The sequence below is a fragment of the Manis javanica genome, chromosome 10 (genome assembly GCF_040802235.1).
Source record: "Manis javanica isolate MJ-LG chromosome 10, MJ_LKY, whole genome shotgun sequence".
NCBI lineage: Eukaryota > Metazoa > Chordata > Mammalia > Pholidota > Manidae > Manis > Manis javanica.
The window spans coordinates 112,587,516-112,606,353 of NC_133165.1; the positions used below are offsets into that span (position 1 = coordinate 112,587,516).

Below are 18,838 nucleotides of genomic sequence, written 5' to 3' on the forward strand. Positions count from 1 at the left end.
TAGAAACAACTTTACATGTTAAAAGAAAGGCTGAGTGTGTGTCCATTTTTAACTCTAATATGACCGAGATGGATTTAAGCTTGCAGGCCTCAGATGCTTTTCTACTAGATTTAAGTGTAAGTTGGTCCTTTTCCTTGGAAGCCCTAAGATCAGGTACACTCTCTTTTGTCTTGTGATATATGTTCTACTCCTCATTTTCCCCAGAAGGCCAGTTTCTACTACACCTAAAATCTGGTTGTAGCTAACCCTTTCCTTGATTTCTGAAACTATTATAGGAATTCCTAATAGTTATTGTGTCAAGTAGGAGTTTGGAAGTTATTCAGAGTACAATGGAAATTCACTGAAATATTTTGAGTAGAGGAGTAACCTGATCTAGAATTTTGATGGGGGAAGCATTTCAGTTGCGGGAAGACTTCTAGATTTGGACGTGGCTGGCCTGGGTTTCTACTTAGCTTTGCCACTTATTAGCTGGGTGGCCTGGAGTAAGTAACTCAACCTCAGTGAGCTTTAATTTCATGCTCTGTGTGTTGAGGGTCTCCAAGACCACCCCTGGGTGTGATAATTCACTAGGAGGATTCATAGGACTTAGTGTAGAGTCAGACTCACGTCTATGATTTATTATAGCTAAAGAATACACAGAAAAATCAGCAAAAGGAAAAGGTGTTTGGTCAAGTCCAGGGGAAAACTAGGCACAAGCTTCCAAGAGTCACACCAGGAGAAGACCAGAAGTCACACATGAGGCACTTTATTTTTTCAGCAATGAATTTGTGACAACACATGTGAAAAGTTGCCTGGCAGGCAAGCTCATTAGAGTCTCAGTGCCCAATGTTTTTTTTATGAAAGTATCATTGATATACAATCTTATGACGGTTTCACATGAACAACATTGTGGTTTCAGCATTCACTCATATTATCAAGTCCTCACCCCACCATTGCAGTCACTGTCCATCAGTGTAGTAAGATGCTATATAGTCATTACTTGTCTTCTCCATGCTGTACTGCCTTCCCCGTGACCTGCTTATATTGTGAGTGCTGATTATAATGCCCCTTAATTCCCTTCTCCGTCCCTCCCCAACCTCTTCCCTTTGGTAACTGCTAGTCCCTTCTTGGAGTCTGTGAGTCTGCTACTGTTTTGTTCCTTCAGTTTTGCTTTGTTCTTATACTCCACAAATGAGTGAAATCATTTGGTACTTGTCTTTCTCCATGTGGTTTATTTTACTGAGCATAATACCCTCTAGCTCCATCCATGTTGTTGCAAATGGTAGGATCTGTTTTCTTTTGTGGTTGAATAGTATTCCATTGTGTATATGTACCACATCTTCTTTATCCATTCATCTACTGAAGGACACTTAGGTTGCTTCCATATCTTGGCTATTATAAATAGTGCTGTGATAAACATAGGGGTGCATATGTCTTTTTGAATCAGGGATCTTGTTTTCTTCAGGTAAATTCCTAGGAGTGGAATTCTTGGGCCAAATTATATTTCTATTTTTAGTTTTTTGAGGAACCTCCATATTGCTTTCCACAATAGTTGCACCAATTTACATTCCCACCAACAGTGTAAGAAGGTTCCCATTTCTCTGCATCCTCCCCAGCATTTATTGTTTCTTGTCTGTTGGATGTTGGCCATCCTAATTGGTGTGAGGTGCTATCTCATTGTGGTTTTAGTTTGCATTTCCCTGATGATTAGCGATGTGGAGCATCATTTCATGTGATTGTTGGTCATCTGTATTTCTTTGGAGAAGTGTCTGTTCAGATCCTCTGTCCATTTTTTAATAGGTTGATTTGTTTTTGGGTGTTGAGTTCTTTGTATATTTTGGATGTAAACCTTTATCAGATAAGTCATTTATGAACATTTTCTCCCATATTGTAGGATGCCTTTTTGTTCTGCTGATGGTGTCCTTTGCTATACAGAAGCTTTTTAGTTTGATGTAGTCCTATTTGTTCATTTTTTATTTTGTTTCCCTTGTCCAAGGAGATGTGTTCAGGAAAAAGTTGTTCATGTTTATATTCAAGAGATTTTTGCCCATTTTTTCTTCTATGAGTTTTATGGTTTTATGACTTACATTCAGGCCTTTGATTCATTTCCAGTTTACTTTTGTGTATGGAGTTATACAATAATCCAGTTTCATTCTCTTACATGTAGCTGTCCAGTTTTGCCAACACCAGTTGTTGAAGAGGCTGTCTTTTTCCCCTTATATATCCATGGCTCCTTTATTGTATATTAATTGACCATATATATTTGGGTTTATATCTGGGCTCTCTATTCTGTTCCATTGATTCTGGGTCTGTCCTTGTGCCAATACCAAATTGTCTTGATTACTGTGGCTTTGAGGTAGAGCTTGAAGTTGGAGAGTATAATCCCCCCAGCTGTATTCTTCTTCTCAAGTTTGCGTTGGCTATTTGGGGTCTTTTGCGGTTCCATATGAATTTTAGAACTATTTGTTCTAGTTCCTTTAAGAATGCTGTTGGTATTTTTGATAGGGATTGCATTGAATCTGTAGATTGCTTTAGGCAGGATGGCCATTTGACAATATTAATTCTTCCTATCCATGAGCATGGGATGTGTTTTCATTTATTGATGTCTTCTTTAATTTCTCTCATGAGTGTCCTGTAGTTTTCAGAGTATAGGTCTTTCACCTCCTTGGCTATGTTTATTCCTAGGTATTTTTATTCTTTTGGTGCAATTGTAAATGGAATTGTTTTCCTGATTTCTTTCTGCCCATTCATCATTAGTATATAGGAATGCAACAGATTTCTGTGTATTAATTTTACATCCTGTAACTTTGCTTAATTCAGTTATTAGTTGTAGTAGTTTTTTGGTGGATTCTTTAGGATTTTTATGTACAATATCATGTCATCTGCAAACAGGGATAGTTTAACTTCTCCCTTACCAATCTGGATGCCTTTTATTTCTTTGTGTTTTCTGATTGGCATAGCTAGGACCTCCAGTACTATGTTGGATGAAAGTGGTGAGTGTGGGCATCCTTGTTTTGTTCTGATCTCAAAGGAAAAGCTTTCAGCTTTTTGCTGTTAAGTATGATGTTAAGTTGGCTGTAGGTTTGTCATATATAGCCTTTATTATGTTGAGGTACTTATCCTCTATACCCATGTTGTTGAGAGTTTTTATCATGATTGGCTGTTGCATTTTCTCAAATGCCTTTTCACTATCTATTGAGATGATCATGTGATTTTTGTCCTTTTTGTTGAAGTGGTAAATGATGTTGATGGATTTTCAAATATTGTACCATCCTTGCATTCTGGAATAAATCCCACTTGGTCATGATGGATGATCTTTTTGATGTATTTTTAAATTCAATTTGCTAATATTTTGTTGCTGATTTTTGCATCTATGTTCATCAAGGATATTGGTCTGTAATTTTCTTTTTTTGTGGTGTCTTTGTCTGGTTTTGGTATTAGAGTGATGTTGAGTGCCAACATTTTTATTGGAGTCTGGTTGGTCATGCAGGCATCCTCTGCTTTGCATGTGCCAAAATTCCAGACTCTCAGAAAGAGTGCACATGTTCAGCATGAACTACATTGTTTGCACAAATAGGTTAGTCAGTGAGGTATTCTTACCAGTTCTAGGGTGGGGGGAACCCTGCCCAAATTTAACTTTCCAAACCCAGTTAGTGGTCAACCTTGCACACAGGGCCTTCTCAGGATAACAGTCTCAGGCCTGCTACATTAACTCTTCTGTATACTCTGTAAAGTGAAGCTCTTCCTCGAATGTGCCCTTGCTTTGTCCCAGGTTTGCTGCAAACATCAAAACCAGATAAGGGCTTCAAAAGTACTTTTGTTAATGAAAGTTGAGCCCTTCTTGGTGGTGGCATTTGTATTCTTCGAGTGCCATTGTGTTCTTCTATTCTATTTCCAGCCTGCTGCTGTTCATAGAGACTGCTTTCCATAACCCTTAACTGCTTTCCCTGAGCACCATCCTTGTGCCTGGTGCTGTGTTAGTGCAGTAGGGATTCAGAGATGACTCACACACCCTGGCCACTTCCCCTGGGTCCTGTCAGGAGCATGACTGTGGCACTATATGCTGCTTGTTTTTCCAGCTTCTCCTCTCAAGAGACGAGACTCTGCAGGTGGCCAGCACCCACTGTATAACTGCGGTGCTGGTCCCCTCCCCAGTGAAGCATGCCCTGGCCTTCATCCATGCTGACATCCCAGGTAGGGAATGCCTTCTAACTTTCTCCACTGAGGCCCCCCAAGTTCTGACTGGACCAGTAGCAGCAGTCCTGTTGGGGGTTGGCAGGGCACACAAGAGGGATGGGTTGGTGGCAGGGTCAGTTGTGCATGACAGACTCTAGGAAATAGGACTCATAAAGTCTGAGTCTTCTTGCTATAGACTTATTATCTGACCTCAAGCAATCTGTTACTGACTTTTGTCATTTATTTGACCATGAAGGAATAAATGAAGGTGGTACAAAGACCTGGGGACCAGGCAGGTGAAGGGAACTGATGTTTTTTGAGTGCTTGTTATAAGCCCAGAAACGCCCTGAGGTGTGCTAAGTGCTGCCACATTTAGGTCCTCATCTTTGCTCTTTTGTGGATAAGGAAATTGAGGATCAGAGAAGGGAAATAACTGATTTAAATCAACAGGGCTAGTCATGGCACATAAAACAGGACTAGTCAAGGTATATAAAAATAAAGCCTATTTCAGCTCTTAACAGTCTTTATATCATGCTGCTACCCATCCTGAGAATTAGGAGACCTGAGTTGAGTCCCACTTCTACCACTAACAATACCTCTCTGGATCTCAGTTTTTCCATCTGTTAAAAAGATGACATTAGACTGAGGGTGTTTTCCAGGTTTCTCCGTGAATTAAATAATCATGTCTCATGGAGAGGGTGTGTGAACAATGAAGGAACAGGTGTAAGATGCTGTATAAATTCAAGGCCCTGGCATTAGTTAAGGGATCATGATCATACAGCTCTCCTTTACTGTTTTCTCCCCATCTCTCCGGCCAGAGTTCCTCTTTGAGCATCTTTCCTCTTCCAGCGAAGTGCTTGTCTGGTCCAGCTACAACTGTTTGATACTCCTGGCAGAAGAGCCACTCTTCTTTTCCAAGTGCCACACGGTGTACGGTTGGTAATGAGGGCCCTGTACTAGCTCTGGACTGAGTGGACAGCACTTTGAAGTTGGGTGGCAATAGCAGAGATGGGGGCTAGCCTATACCTTGGAGGAAGGTGCAGGGTCTGGTCGTTTCCATCAGCTCAAACTCATTACCAGATTCCATGAGCAAGCAGTGATACCAACAGTTCTTTTCACTAATTAGCAGAAATATATATGTTTAGCAAGAGAAGGGTCCTCCTGTTAGCCACTAAGTGAATTTGTTGCATCTTAAGAACAGCTTTACTCAGCCTTGGATTCAGTTTTTTCCTGTGCCCAGATGTATATCCATCCAGTCAGTCCTAAATTTTGCTGATTCATCTTTTCAAAGTTTCTTGAAACTGACCCTTCCTCTTCCTTCCTAGTGATACTTTCCTTGTCTGGGACTTTTTATTTCATATCTGGATTTTTAGACTGGGCACATTCTGTCAATCATTTTATGTTCTGTGTTCCTATTCCATGCCAGGCACCAGAGTGGGACCTGGAGATTAAGAGAGATATATAATGTGGTCCCCGTCTTCTGGAAGGGGAGAGAAATAAGCTGACTATGGCTCTTCTGGAGGGACACATAGGAGGTGTGGGAGCTCAGGGTAGGCACAGAGCTCTCCTTGAGTAGATCAGGGAAGGCTTCCTGGAGGACTGCGGGTCTGACCTGATTTCTGAGGAGCAATAGGAATGTGGCTAGTGGAGAAGGCACAGCTCAGTCACTAGGCATTCACTAAATACCTTGATTGCCAGGGCCTGTGCTATGGCTTGTGCTGGATTTTCAGGAGACAGCAATGAATCAGATAAAAGCCTGTCCTCAAAGATCTCACAGTCCCATCCCATCAGCTCAGCCTTGTCAGAGCCCATCTATGTGAGGCTGCCAGCAAATATGTTCTGTCCAGAGATTCTCACCTCTCCTGGGCAGGCAGGGAAGGAAGTATCAAGCCTTAATCCCTGACCTCTGCCATGTTTTTTTTTTTAAGGTATCATTGATACACAATCTTATGAAGGTTTCACATGAACAACATTATAGTTTCAACATTCATTCATATTATCAAGTCCTCCCCCAACACCCCATTGCAGTCACTGTCCATCAGGGTAGTAAGATGCTACAGTCATTACTTGTCTTCTCCATGCTATGCTGCCTTCCTGGTGACCTACCTATATTGTGAGCGCTAATTATAATGCCCCTTAATCCCCTTCTCCCTCCCTCCCCAACCCCTTCCCTTTGGTATCACTAGTCCCTTCTTAGAGTCTGTGAGTCTACTACTGTTTTGTTCCCTCAGTTTTGCTTTGTTGTTACACTCCACAAATGAGTGAAATCATTTGGTACTTGTCTTTCTCCACGTGGCTTATTTCACTGAGCATAATACCCTCTAGCTCCATCCATGTTGTTGCAAATAGTAGGATTTGTTTTCTTCTTATCTCTGCTATGTTGTTTTGAGGTAGGGATTGAGTCGGTGGTGAGGAGCCTGCAGGGAATCGTGAGGATGAACAACACAGAGCTGCACAAGCAGGGCCTGCTGCTCTTTGCTGGGATCCTGACTCGGTGAGCAAAGGGTGGAGCACCTGGCCTGTAGGGGCCAGCCTGGAGAGGGAAAGATGTGAAGTATTTACTCATCGAAGAGTCAGTGATAGGTGTTCACTCACTCCTTCCTCATTTACCATTTCTCAGGCAGCCAGAGGAGATCAAGCTGTTCACAAGCTCAACCATGTGTGGAGATGCTGGCCGTGCCCTCCAAGAGGCAGTAAGCAGCCCTGTGCTGGAGGTGGCTGCTGAGGCCATGAAGGCCGCTTCTGCCTTTCTGAGGTGAGAGGTCCAGGTGCCTGAAACTTCCACCTCTCCATGTATGCCAGGTCAGGGCCAGGGCAGCTTCCTGGGTGTACTTGTCCTTCAGATCAGGGAAATTCTCTTAAATGTTTTTCTTTCCAATACTGTTTACTTTGTTCCCTCTTTCTGGAACTACCATTCAGATGTTGGACATCCTGGATGGTCATCTAATTTTCTTTGTTTTCTGACAGGTTTTCATCTTTTTGTCATTATGCACTAATTTCTGGGAGATTTTCTTGACCCTTCTAATAAGTGTTTTATTTCTGCTTTCATATTTTTAATTTGGAAGAGTTCTTTCCAGTTCTCTGCTTGTTTTCTTTTTTTAAGACTCTTTTTTAAAAATTTATTTAGATATTATTAATCTACAATTATATGAGGAACATTGTTTACTAGACTCCTCCCATCACCAAGTCCCCCCAACAAACCCCATTACAATCACTGCCATCAGTGTAGTAAGATGCTGTAGAATCACTACTTATCTTCTCTGTGTTGCACAGCCCTCCCCGTGCCCCCCCCACATTATGCATGCTAATCATAATGCCCCCTTTCTTCCCCCCCCTTATCCCTCCCTTCCCACCTCTCCAGTCCCTTTCCCTTTGGTAACTGTTAGTCCATTCTTGGGTTCTGTGTTTCTACTGCTGATTTGTTTCTTCAGTTTTTTCTTTGTTCTTATACTCCACAGATGAGTGAAATCATTTGGTACTTGTCTTTCTCCGCCTCACGTATTTCACTGAGCATAATACCCTCTAGCTGCATCCATGTTGTTGCAAATGGTAGAATTTGTTTTCTTCTTATGGCTGGATAGTATTCCATTGTGTATATATACCACATCTTCTTTATCCATTCATCTACTGATGGACACTTAGGTTGCTTCCATTTCTTGGCTATTGTAAATAGTGCTGTGATAAACATAGGGGTGCATCTGTCTTTTTCAAACTGGGCTGCTGCATTCTTAGGGTAATTTCCTAGAAGTGGAATTCCTGGGTCAAATGGTATTTCTATTTTGAGCTTTTTGAGGAACCTCCATATTGCTTTCCACAGTGGCTGAACTAGTTTACATTCCCACCAGCAGTGTAGGAGGGTTCCCGTTTCTCCACAACCTGGCCAACATTTGTTGTTGTTTGTGTTTTGGATGGTGGCCATCCTTACTGGTGTGAGGTGATAGCTCATTGTGGTTTTAATTTTCATTTCTCTGATGATTAGCAATGTGGAACATCTCTGCTTGTTTTTAAGTAGCATTTTATGCGGTTTTATTTCATGAATATAATCTTTTTTATATTTCAGTCTTTTGTTTTAGTCAGACTTTTTCCCAGTTTCTTTTCTACTGATTGTTCCTTTTGCCTAAATAGTCTTCCCTAAATCTTTGTATGACTGGCTTCTTCGCATCATTCAGATCTCACAGTATCCTTCACTAACTGGCCAATCAGGCTGTTAAAGCTCCTACCAAACACTCAGTAGTTCTTACTTCCTCATTTGTTTTGTGTCTCCCCCACTATAATATAATCTCCAAGAGATCAGGGACTTTTTCACTGCTATATGCCTCACTCCTAATGGTTAGTCCGCCTGTGTATGAGGAATGTGAACATGAATAGGGAGACTTAGAGATCCTAAGGTCAAGATGGAAAATTATTCCTTAGCAAGATGCTTCCTCTCTTGAAAAGAAAAGCAGTGGAAGAAACCTGTATTTATTTATTTTCTTTTATTTCCATGTTCTTCCTTTTAGAAAATCTAACAAAGTAATATATTCAAATTATTAAAAAATAAAATACACAGAAGGATTTTAATGAACAGGAACAGTCCCCTGCCTCCACCTCTTAAAGGAAACTAATTTTCACTCATTTTAGTTGCAGTTCTGGTGATTATCTCCATAAATCTAAATAGTATGCTTATAATGCTATTTCTTTATTTGTCAATTTAAGGCATTATTCATTGACTTGCCATTAAGAAACACCAAGATTTAGCCCACTTTATTTTATTTTTATTTTTTTAAGGTCTTGATTTTTTTATTTTGGTATCTTTAATATACAATCAGATGAGCAACATTGTGGTTACTGGATTCCCCCCATTATCAAGTCCCCACCACATACCCCATTACAGTCACTGTCCATGAGCGTAGTAAGATGCTGTAGAGTCACTACTTGTCTTCTCTGTGCTATACTGCCTTCCCCGTGCCCCTCCTACGTTGTATGTGCTAATTGTAATGCCCCTTATTCCCCTCTCCCTCTCTTCCCACCCATCCTTCCCAGTCCCTTTCCCTTTGGTAACTGTTAGTCCATTCTTAGGTTCTGTGATTCTGCTGCTGTTTTGTTCCTTCAGTTTTTTCTTTGTTCTTATACTCCACAGATGAGTGAAATTATTTAGTACTTGTCTTTCTCCACTTTAGCCCACTTTATTTTGTCTTCTCTACATTTGCTTGGCATCTTTGCTAGTTAACATTTTATATATTCAAACCTTTAAATAATGCACTTAAAACTTGTATTTCTTGTTCCTTCAAACTTGAAGTAGTATCTCTGGACTCCCCATTTAGTTAACCCAACTGCTTCTTTCCCCTCTCTCCCCTACCTTCTACTTCTCAGTGTACCTTTAATTTTACATTGTAAAGGTTGTTAATATTTATAATCTCTCCTGTAACCATATTTAAGTCTTTGTGACTTGACTCCAGGTTGATTCTAAAAATTGAAACAAAAAAATAGCATTTATGTTACAGTGACTTCAATCTGTCTCTCTCCCTCCTTTGTCCTTTCCTGGATTTGAATCTCAGAATCTGGGGCATGAATCCCAGGGAGCATGAGATGAGTCAGAGGTGCCCATGCAGAGCTGGAAGTTTCCGTGAGGGTGGCGTTGGGGGGATTGGTAGCACCTTTTAGGCAGGAGGAAGTATTTGAGCTGTGCTCTGAGGGGTGAGAGGGATTTAGATTTGTGGAAGGCTCAGGGTTAGCCAGAGTGGGGCAGCAAAGGTTAGAGATTATTGAGGGTACAGTAGCCAGTCTGGCCAGCAGGCTGTGTGAAGGGGAGGACTACATGAAAAAGCTGGGAAGCCGGTTGGGTCAGAATTGTGGAGAGTTATGGATAGCGGGCTGGTTATTAATCCTTAGAGGATTTTACTTTTCCCTTTAATTCCCCGAAAGTTTGCTATGTGGTCCCTCTGAGGTGCTGGGATTCAGTGGGTCTTTGGGAAGGACAAGTGGAAGGAGGAATGAGGAGTGAGAACTGCTGAAAAGAATTTAAAGATGGCTGAACCAGGGCTTGACAGTCAGTGTAGGATAGAAACTTAGAGCTTACAGAAATGACAAAGGAAAGGGGACATCAAGCCTGAACTAAAACAATTAACTGAGTGCCTGTTCGAAGGCCCAACACATTATTACTCTCCGAGTTCAAAAAGGGCCCAGACATTAGGGTTAACATAGGTTCCTCCTTAGGTATGCACTGGTTGAATAGTATCCCTCTAAAATTCATGCCCACCCATAACCTGTGAATGTGACCATATTTGGAATTAGGGCCTTTATAGATATAACTGAGTTAAGAAGAGGTCATACAGTGTGGGCTATTAAATCCAGTGACTGGTGCCCTTATAAGGAGAGAGAGATTTGGACATGCAGTGACATGGACACATACACAGGGAAGATTGTCATATAAAGACAGGCAGAAAATAGAATGATGTAGCTACAAGCTAAGGAATGACAAAGATTGCTGGCAACCCCCAGAAACTGAGGCAAGGCAGGATTCCTCCTTAGAGCCTTTAGAGGGAGCCAACACCCTGATTTCAGACTTCTAGCTCCCAGAGCTATGAGAGAATAAATTGCTACTGTTTTAAGCCATGCATTTTGTGGTAGTTTATTACAGCATCCCTAGGAAACCAATACAACTACCTTACACCCTATCAAGTAGCCATCATTCATTTGATGTCTTTTCTATTTAGCATCAATTTATAGTGCATCTAGCTCTGTTTTCGGTAAAGTGAAAGGATGGAGCTGGTCCCTGGCCTCTTGGAGCTCACAATTAGACTAGTCAGAGACTCTTGCCTCCTCTGAGTCTATAGAATCTGAGGGTTGAAATGGACCCTAAGTGTTACTTTCCACATTTATCCCGTATTCATAATGACCAAATCTCCAAAAATAGTTTGTCTCTGTTTATAATCTCCAGAAGTGGGGAGCTCACTCCTTCCTAGATAGTCCCCTCTACCTCTATAGAGTTTGACACTTAGAAAATTTTTCCATATACTTAAATAAAACCTGAGTCCTGATAGCTTTTATCTGTGGATCCTGATTTCCTTATCAAGGTAACAGAGAGCAAATTTGACCTCTCTTCCCCAAGAGAGCTTATTACCACTTAACTGAGAACAGTGGCCACACACATCTCTTGATGCATCGTAAGTTCCAGATAGTACCTCTTTCATCAGAAGGCCCTTCTCAGTGAGAAAACCCCCTGTATCCTTAATACTATAATAATAGTCATAGCTGTTATTTATAAGGACCTACTATCTATTAAGCATTGTGCTAAGTTCTTGGCCTACATTATCTAGTTTGATCCTTAGAATAATTAGGTGAGGAAAGTACTAATAACTTACTTAACAGAGGAGGAAACTGAGGATTAAGGAGGATGAGGAATGCGCACAAAGTCCTCCAGCTAGATAACTGTCAGAGCAAGAGTTTTTTTAGTCAGATCAGGTCCTGGACCTGTATTGTGATCCATCACACTGCCCCCCATTACCTGAGAACCTGAGGGTATCTTGGGGCACCTTACCTCGCCCTAAGCCTGCTTTTGTCTCTCTGGATGCAGGAAGGACCATCAGAGTGCCCCACCTGTGCAGTACAAGCAACTGCGGGCCTTGCTTGAAGCCATGCTGAGCCGGTGTGCAGATTTTTCCCAGACCCCACTGAGCAGGAGACCCCAGGTCAGTGCCCTGCAACCTGCTTCTTCTGGAGATCATGCTGTAGAGTGTTTTTGGAAGATAATTCCCTTATCTTTGTGTGCTACTTTATAGCTTTTTCTTAGGCACACGTATCTGCAGTGAGATACTATTTTTTTTCCCTCTAACGGTAGAGCTGTGAGGCTTAATAATTGTTATCCTTATTTTTACAGATAAAGAAATTGAAGCCAAAGGGATTAAGTAATTTTCCTGTAAGGTCCAAAATTAGCGGGTATCTGAGTTTGGATAGTATACCCCAGGGTGTTTGTCCTCAAGCCTACTACACGTTTTGTCTTTTATACCATCCAAGCAGTCATGGTAAACATGATTACGAAATTATTTAAGGCTGGGTTCTCTAGAATCTTGGAAAGAATCTTATCAGTGTTCAATGTGTTATAATTGCTGGCTTTTAATGGAACATGGACTTAAAATATCAGAAAAGACACTATTATTATGAATGCTGATTATGTCTTTCAAGATAAACTTCTGAAACTAAGCTCTTCACACCTGATGGGGTGGGGATTTTCATGTGTTTTGAAACAAATAATGTGGGCATTACAGCTAGTTAGGCAAATGTCCACAGCTTGTTCTGCATATGACAGAACAAGAGCCAGTCCTGTGGCTTACAGGAAGACAGGTGGCCAAGGTTCCCTCTTCTACTTTTTTAAAGCTCTTAGATGGCTGCATTTGAGAGGATATAAGATCACTTGGGAAGCATTAAGTGTATGGGAATGACAGATTCTAGGTCTCTAGTCTTCCAAGCATAGTTTGGGACACAGAGTAGATACTTGACTAATAGGTTCCTCTCTCTCCTTTTCACCTCAGGGCCATGCCTCCAGTAGAGAGTCAGAGGAGGCCATTCTTTGGAGGGGAGACTTCCTCCTGAGCACTCTGGAGGGATTTCGGAATGCATGCAGGTGAGGGGTCTGAGGAGGTAGTATTGGGGGGAATCAGACAAAGAAGAAGTTCTAGAAGCAACATTGTAATGGGATGTTTTGCTGCCTAGTCAGGGTACTTTGGCTGGGGTGGGGGGTTGGGGATGGGTGGAGTATGTGGAGTGGTGTGTGAAAGAGGTTTAAGGACTGGTGGCAAGAGTAGGAGGTTTCTAAGGATTCCTTCCTGGCGAAGTCTGTGTTGCTGTGCAGTGAGGTTGTCTCATTCAGCTTTGTTCCTCTTCCGAGATAACCTAGACTTTAGGTGTTCACTGAATGCTTGTTGGATTAATTCAGTTCACATTAACAAATATTTGCTGTCCGTCCTGTGTGTCAGGCATGGTGCTAACTGGCAGGAGTAGACAGATAAGTCGGTTGGCTCCTGTCCACAAGGAGCTCATGGTCTTTTGAGGAAGAGACAGTTACATGTATATATGTGGAGTTCATTACGTTGTCAAAAATCTGAGGAAGGCATTCCAGGCAGAGAAAGCAATAAATGTAAAGGCAAAGGGAGGTGAAACAGCAAACCATGTGGCATGTTCAGGGAGGTACAGGTGGTAGGGTGGGAGAGTCACGTATTATGGGAGGGGGGGGCACAAAGCTAAGGAGGCAGCCAAGGACCAGGCCCTGCCCCACGGAGGACTCTTGAATTTTCTCCAGATCTGCTGATGGGGATACTTTCCCTGGACTCTGAGCCCAAGCATCCTACTAGGAGGAGGCTTCTAACCTTCATATTGCATAGGTAGTGGTGGGTACTCAAACATTGATTTCTCAGGTTGGCTGTGGAATTCCAAAGTGAGCCTTCTGCCCAGGAGAATCCATTCACAGCTCCCAGTGCTGAGAAGGAAGACACCTTGGAGGACTTCTCAGAATTTCTTCTCAGTGTCTGCGACTCCCTTTGTATCCCCATGGTGATGGTAGGTTTCCCTGAGCCATGCACAGCATCAGGTTTGGAGAGGAGAATGTGAGCATGAGCCAAGTCTAGAGACACAAGGCGGCGGCTACTCAACTGGACCTTCTGAGGGTTTGGCAGTGTTGTTCTTCCAGTCATTTTTCCTTTGGTTTTGAAAACAAAGTGTAGTGTTCCATTGTAAAACTAATAGATGCCTCTTAGAAAATGTAGAAAGAGTAATAAGATAATAAATAGGTAATATTTATGGAGTGATAGATGCCTTATATTCATTACCTAATTTGATCATTCTGCTGACCTTGTGAGATGGTCGCTATAATTTCCCCCAGTTTTAAGATGACGTTGTCATGTTTCTATGGCTTTAAAGCAAGTACATGGTGGTGCTGATATCTGAACCCATGTGCCCTTCTGCTCAGTAAAGAGCAGCGGTGCGTGTCTGTGATCGAGGCTTTGCTAAGGACACATATGTGTGTTCTGTAAAATGAGAGATGGCCACTCTGAAGAGAGAGCTAGTCTGGAAGAGCTTTGTTTAGAGCACTTTGAGATGGAGAGACTAGGAAGATCTGGGTCCAGAGGCGTTGACTTTTCAGCTGACCTTGGGTGAGCCCTGTTCTGTTTGAGATTTGGACATCCTGTGGGTGCCTGCTAGTCAGTGAAGGGCACCTCCAAAACACCTACTGGGCACCTCAGGGGCAACAGGGAGGCATCCTCTGGTTCTGGTGGGAGAACCTTTCTTCCTTGAAGAAGCCTGTGAGCTGGCATGCCAGGGACTTAAGGCAGGTAGCTGTCCAGAACCATGGGTTGCAGCCCTGACTGGCACGCACTAATGGTTACACTTGAACAATGCACGTTGTTTACTTCATCTGCTCTGCTTTCCTCCTGATCTGTGAAGTGTTAGAGCTGGGTCTACAATTAGATTGTAGAATTATTTTATTATTCTTGCTTTTTCCTTTTCTGTATTTTATATATTTTCTTTAATGAGCATGAATTAACTTTTTTAATTAAAAAAAATAACCTGGTTTAAAAACAAAAGGAAAGGTATTTATAAGAACTATGTCTTTGAGTCCCTGGCTATTTACAGATAGGGAACTGAGATACCCAGAGGAGAGGGGGTGACCGACCCAAGGACACATAGCAACTTTGTGTGGAGCTTGAAGTAGAACCCAAGCTTCTCTACTTTTAATCCAGAGCTCTGTCTGCTATACCAGGCTGCCTTATTACTATTCAAAGATCACATGAAAAATTAATGTGAAGGTAGTTTTTAATCTCTATTATTATTACTATGGCTATATTAATAGAAACATGAGTGTCGCTGCAATATAGTTTAGTACATTTTACACATCTCATTTGTTTCTGGGAGGGAGGTCTTACTCTTTATGGAGAGTAGAGGCCCAGAGAGGTAAAGTATCTTAACACAGTTTATTAAATAAAGATATAAGCCTTGCATGGAGGCTTGTGACTTCAGGTTCCCTAGCTTTTCTTTGTGCCCTTCAAATGGAAGGGGTTGGTCTATTGTTTCTAGATTTGATGCCAGGTTTACTGATGCTTTTTCTTCAGAGACTCAGACCTGTTGGGCTGTGTTCTCTTTCCTGGTTCTTTGCAGAGGTACTTGGAGATGGCCAATCACCCAGCCTTGATGGAAGTTTTCCTCTCGATTCTCCTCAGTCTCTTTGTTATTGTTCCCCACATGAAGGAGAAGTTCTCCAAGAAGCTCGGTAGGTAGCCGGCAAGTGTGAAAACTGGAAGGGAGGCAGACACCTTAAGCAGCTGCCCAGAGTGCTCTAAGAGAACATAACCTGTGATGGGAGGTTTACATATTCATTCAGAATTAATATCATTGCTTTGCTTGGTGTTGAATGGAAAGGAATATCATCCAGCAATCAAAGGCCCTTAAAGGCAGTTCTCAGATTTATCGATACTTCCCTGGTAGCAACAAGGAGGTTCCAGTTCCGGATCCACAGTGTACCTGCTTTCACATTGCTCTCACACTCCATATTCCCTCAGACTGCACAAGATGTTTAGCATCTCTGACTCCCTCAATGCCAGGAATGCCCCCAGTCATTGTGACAACTGATAAACATCCCACATACTTCCAGATGCCTTCTAGGGGAGTGGTACACAGTGTGAAAGCTGCTGTCTAACTGTACACTGAAGTGCCTTCCTAAAACAACCCAAATGACTCTTGACTCCTTAAGCCTCCTCTGGGACTTCTTGCATTTCCTTATTTTCTTCTCTCACCAGTCATTTTTTCTTTCAAATGTAAATCTTCCTTTCTCATTTCTCCAGTTTTCATGCTATAAACACCTCAGTCTGCAGAGTAAGTCTGGGAGTCTGTTTCCTTTATCTTCCTTAGGCAATGGTAGTGATGGAGAGAATGGGAAGGGGGACTAGCCAAAAACAGAAAAGGGAGCAAAAAGAAAGGAAAGAACAATTAACTAAAAATAACTAACATTATTAAATTCTTACTATATGTCAGGTACTATTTTAGGTGCTTTACATGTATTCATTTACTTCTCAGAAAAACCCTAGTATGTTCTATGATTATCCTCATTTTACTGATGAGCACACTGAAACTCAGAGAGGTTGAGTAGCTTGCCCAGAGTCACACTGGAAGTGGCGTGACAGGATTCAAACTCAGGGAATCTGACTGTGGAGCCTCCTTTCTTAATCTCTGTGCTATGCTTGCTTCTTACAATTGTTTAATGTCTTTTCTTTTATTCCTGTCACATCGCATGCAGTGGGAAGTCTACCATGGAGGAGTAGCCAGGACTGAGTCAAGTATGCAGGGCTTTGTTGGCCACATGAGGAATTTAGACTTTATCCTAGAGGCTTTGAGTCTTACATTAGAAGGGGAATGACAGGCTCCAATTTCTGTTTTAGAAAGATCCTTCTTTGAGCAGTGTGGACCATGAGTTAGAGGGAAGCAGGCTGGAGGCAAGTAGTCCAGCCTTTGCGTTAACTCGGGTTGGTGAGGTAAAGCAGTTAGACGTAGGGCATGAGGGAGAGGAAATGGTCAGGTCGTGCCTTGGCTTCTGGCTGCCGTCTAGGTGGATGGTGGTGTTTTTTATCAAGAGGAAACTCACCGGAGGAGTATCTGATTTGGGAAGGCAGTAGAGAAAGTGATCCGTTTGGGTCAGGGTAAATGTGAGATGTCCCAGTGGAGATGTTAGGTAGATAACTCTGAGGTCAGGGGGGAGATATACTCTTTATATGTAGATATAGAAGTATTTAGCATCCTGCTTTTCATTCATTCAACAAATACTTATTGAGCACTTACTACATGAAAGGCACTGTCCTTGGGCTGAGGATATAGAGTGAGCAAGCAAGACCCTTGAGCTTGTGGGGCCAACTCTCTAGTGGGGAGCAGGTGAGATCTTTGGTAAGATGAAGTGATCAAAGGGACCCAGACAAAATCAAGAGAAACATTTAATGTTCTTAATGATGAGAGACTCCAAAGGACTTTAGTAACTGGTAAGAGATCATTGGAGAGGTAGGAAGACAACAAGAAAAGTATGACATTAGGGAAGCCAAGTGAAGAGAGCTTGTAGATTAGGGAGCAGTAGGAGGTTAAGAAGATGAGGACCTAAAAATGTCCATTGGACTTGGCATCGTGGTGGCTGCTCGTGACCTCAGCCACAGCAGTTTCTGTGGAGTGGTTGAGGCAGAAGCCAGACAGTAGTTAGTTGAAGAGTGAGTGCACAGTAAGGCAGTAGAGACAAGATAGATGGCTCTTTTGATAAGTTTGGTGTGAGGGGGAGGTGAGAAATGGGGGTGTAATTGGAGGGGGACATGGAGTTAGGGAGGGTTTTTCTATTCCCTATCTTCAGAAACACTTATCTTGATTAGCAGCTGATTGGAAGGAGTAACAGAGACTTCTGGGTAATCAGCAGAGCCAAGGTCCTTGGAAAGGAGAAGAGGCCACTATCCACAGCTGGGGAGATGAGGGGCATGACTTTGCAGGTCTGGAAATTTGATTAGGGATTTTGAGGGAGTTTCTGATGGATGGTCTAGGTCATTCTGGGGAGGTCCCTTATCACAGTTTAGCAGAATCTTTGTTCTCTCCAGGAAAAGGACAGAGGACAGAAAAGGCAGGAAACTATTCCAGGTAAAAAATGTGAGTGGGAGTTTCTAGGAGAGGGTAGGGGGCTGTGCGGGAGAGGGACAAAATCAGGATCTTGTCATCAGCACATGTGGGTTGACATTCTCACCCCACCCCCTCCTTCTTGACGGACATCGGGCAGATTAATTTTCTTGTCTCCAATGTCCTCAGCTAGAACATGGTGACAATAATGAGAATTGAATGAGATAACATATGTAGATTTTCTGAATGTCTGTACCCCTTAGTCACTGTGACAACTGACACTTCTTTCCTTCCTTCCATCCACTCTTCCTACCTGTAAAACTTGAGGAGCCAAGAGGACCCAGTCTTGCAGTAGTGGATGGGTGCAGAAATGCAGCTCTCTGGTGGGAGGTAGTGGTGGAGAGCAAGGGATGTAGTGAAAGGCCACGTGCAGGACTGGGGGCCCAACCTGCAAGAAGCAAGATGGAAGAGAGCAGGCAGTGCCAGCCAAGAGAGCAGAGACCTGGAGCAGAAGGTGGAGAAACGCTGGGTTCCTGAGAGACTAGGCCAGGAGGCACCCTTTAGCAGGCAAGCTGGGCGCCCCCTTCCCCTGCGAATCATGAGTTAGACTGGTATCCCAGAAAGGTGCTGTGAAACTCTTAGGGATGAATTCCCTGCCATATGCTTTAGCTCCAGAACAGAATGCAGAGTATCCTTGATATTGGAGCTGGTGCAGTGGGAGCTCTTGATGTTCTCTTTGTCTAGAATCTTGCTTTTACAGGGGCCCAGGATGGATAGGACAGAGGTCAGTTTTGACAGAGAGCCTTGGTGTGGGACAAGATGGGGTAGGGGGAGACTGGGAGGAGGCAGGCACTGTAGGGGCCAGCGCCAGGGCCACCAGCTAATGCAGAAACTGGTATCTGACCTCAGGTCTGAGAACCCATCCTTCCCCACAGGCAATCCAGATTTGGGATAAAGTAGTGACTACCCTTTATTCTTCCTGAATTTGAAACTGGGTTGTTTTCTACAAAATTGGGAAAAGATATAGAACAAGATGTGTCCTTCCTAGGTCCTTGTCAAATATAGCAGACTGTAG

At 42.6% G+C, this 18,838-nt stretch overlaps 1 protein-coding gene across 1 annotated transcript in view; it reads left to right on the forward strand.

Moving 5' to 3' along the window:
- Window positions 1–18,838, forward strand: part of MEI1 (meiotic double-stranded break formation protein 1) — a 66,173-nt gene that overhangs the window by 12,099 nt on the left and 35,236 nt on the right. Inside the window, exons 8-15 of the mRNA XM_073213939.1 lie at window positions 4,059–4,173; window positions 4,974–5,090; window positions 6,550–6,649; window positions 6,776–6,910; window positions 11,711–11,825; window positions 12,666–12,757; window positions 13,548–13,689; window positions 15,286–15,397. Coding sequence (XP_073070040.1) covers window positions 4,059–4,173; window positions 4,974–5,090; window positions 6,550–6,649; window positions 6,776–6,910; window positions 11,711–11,825; window positions 12,666–12,757; window positions 13,548–13,689; window positions 15,286–15,397 — 928 coding nt within the window. The remainder of the gene's footprint in view (window positions 1–4,058; window positions 4,174–4,973; window positions 5,091–6,549; window positions 6,650–6,775; window positions 6,911–11,710; window positions 11,826–12,665; window positions 12,758–13,547; window positions 13,690–15,285; window positions 15,398–18,838) is intronic.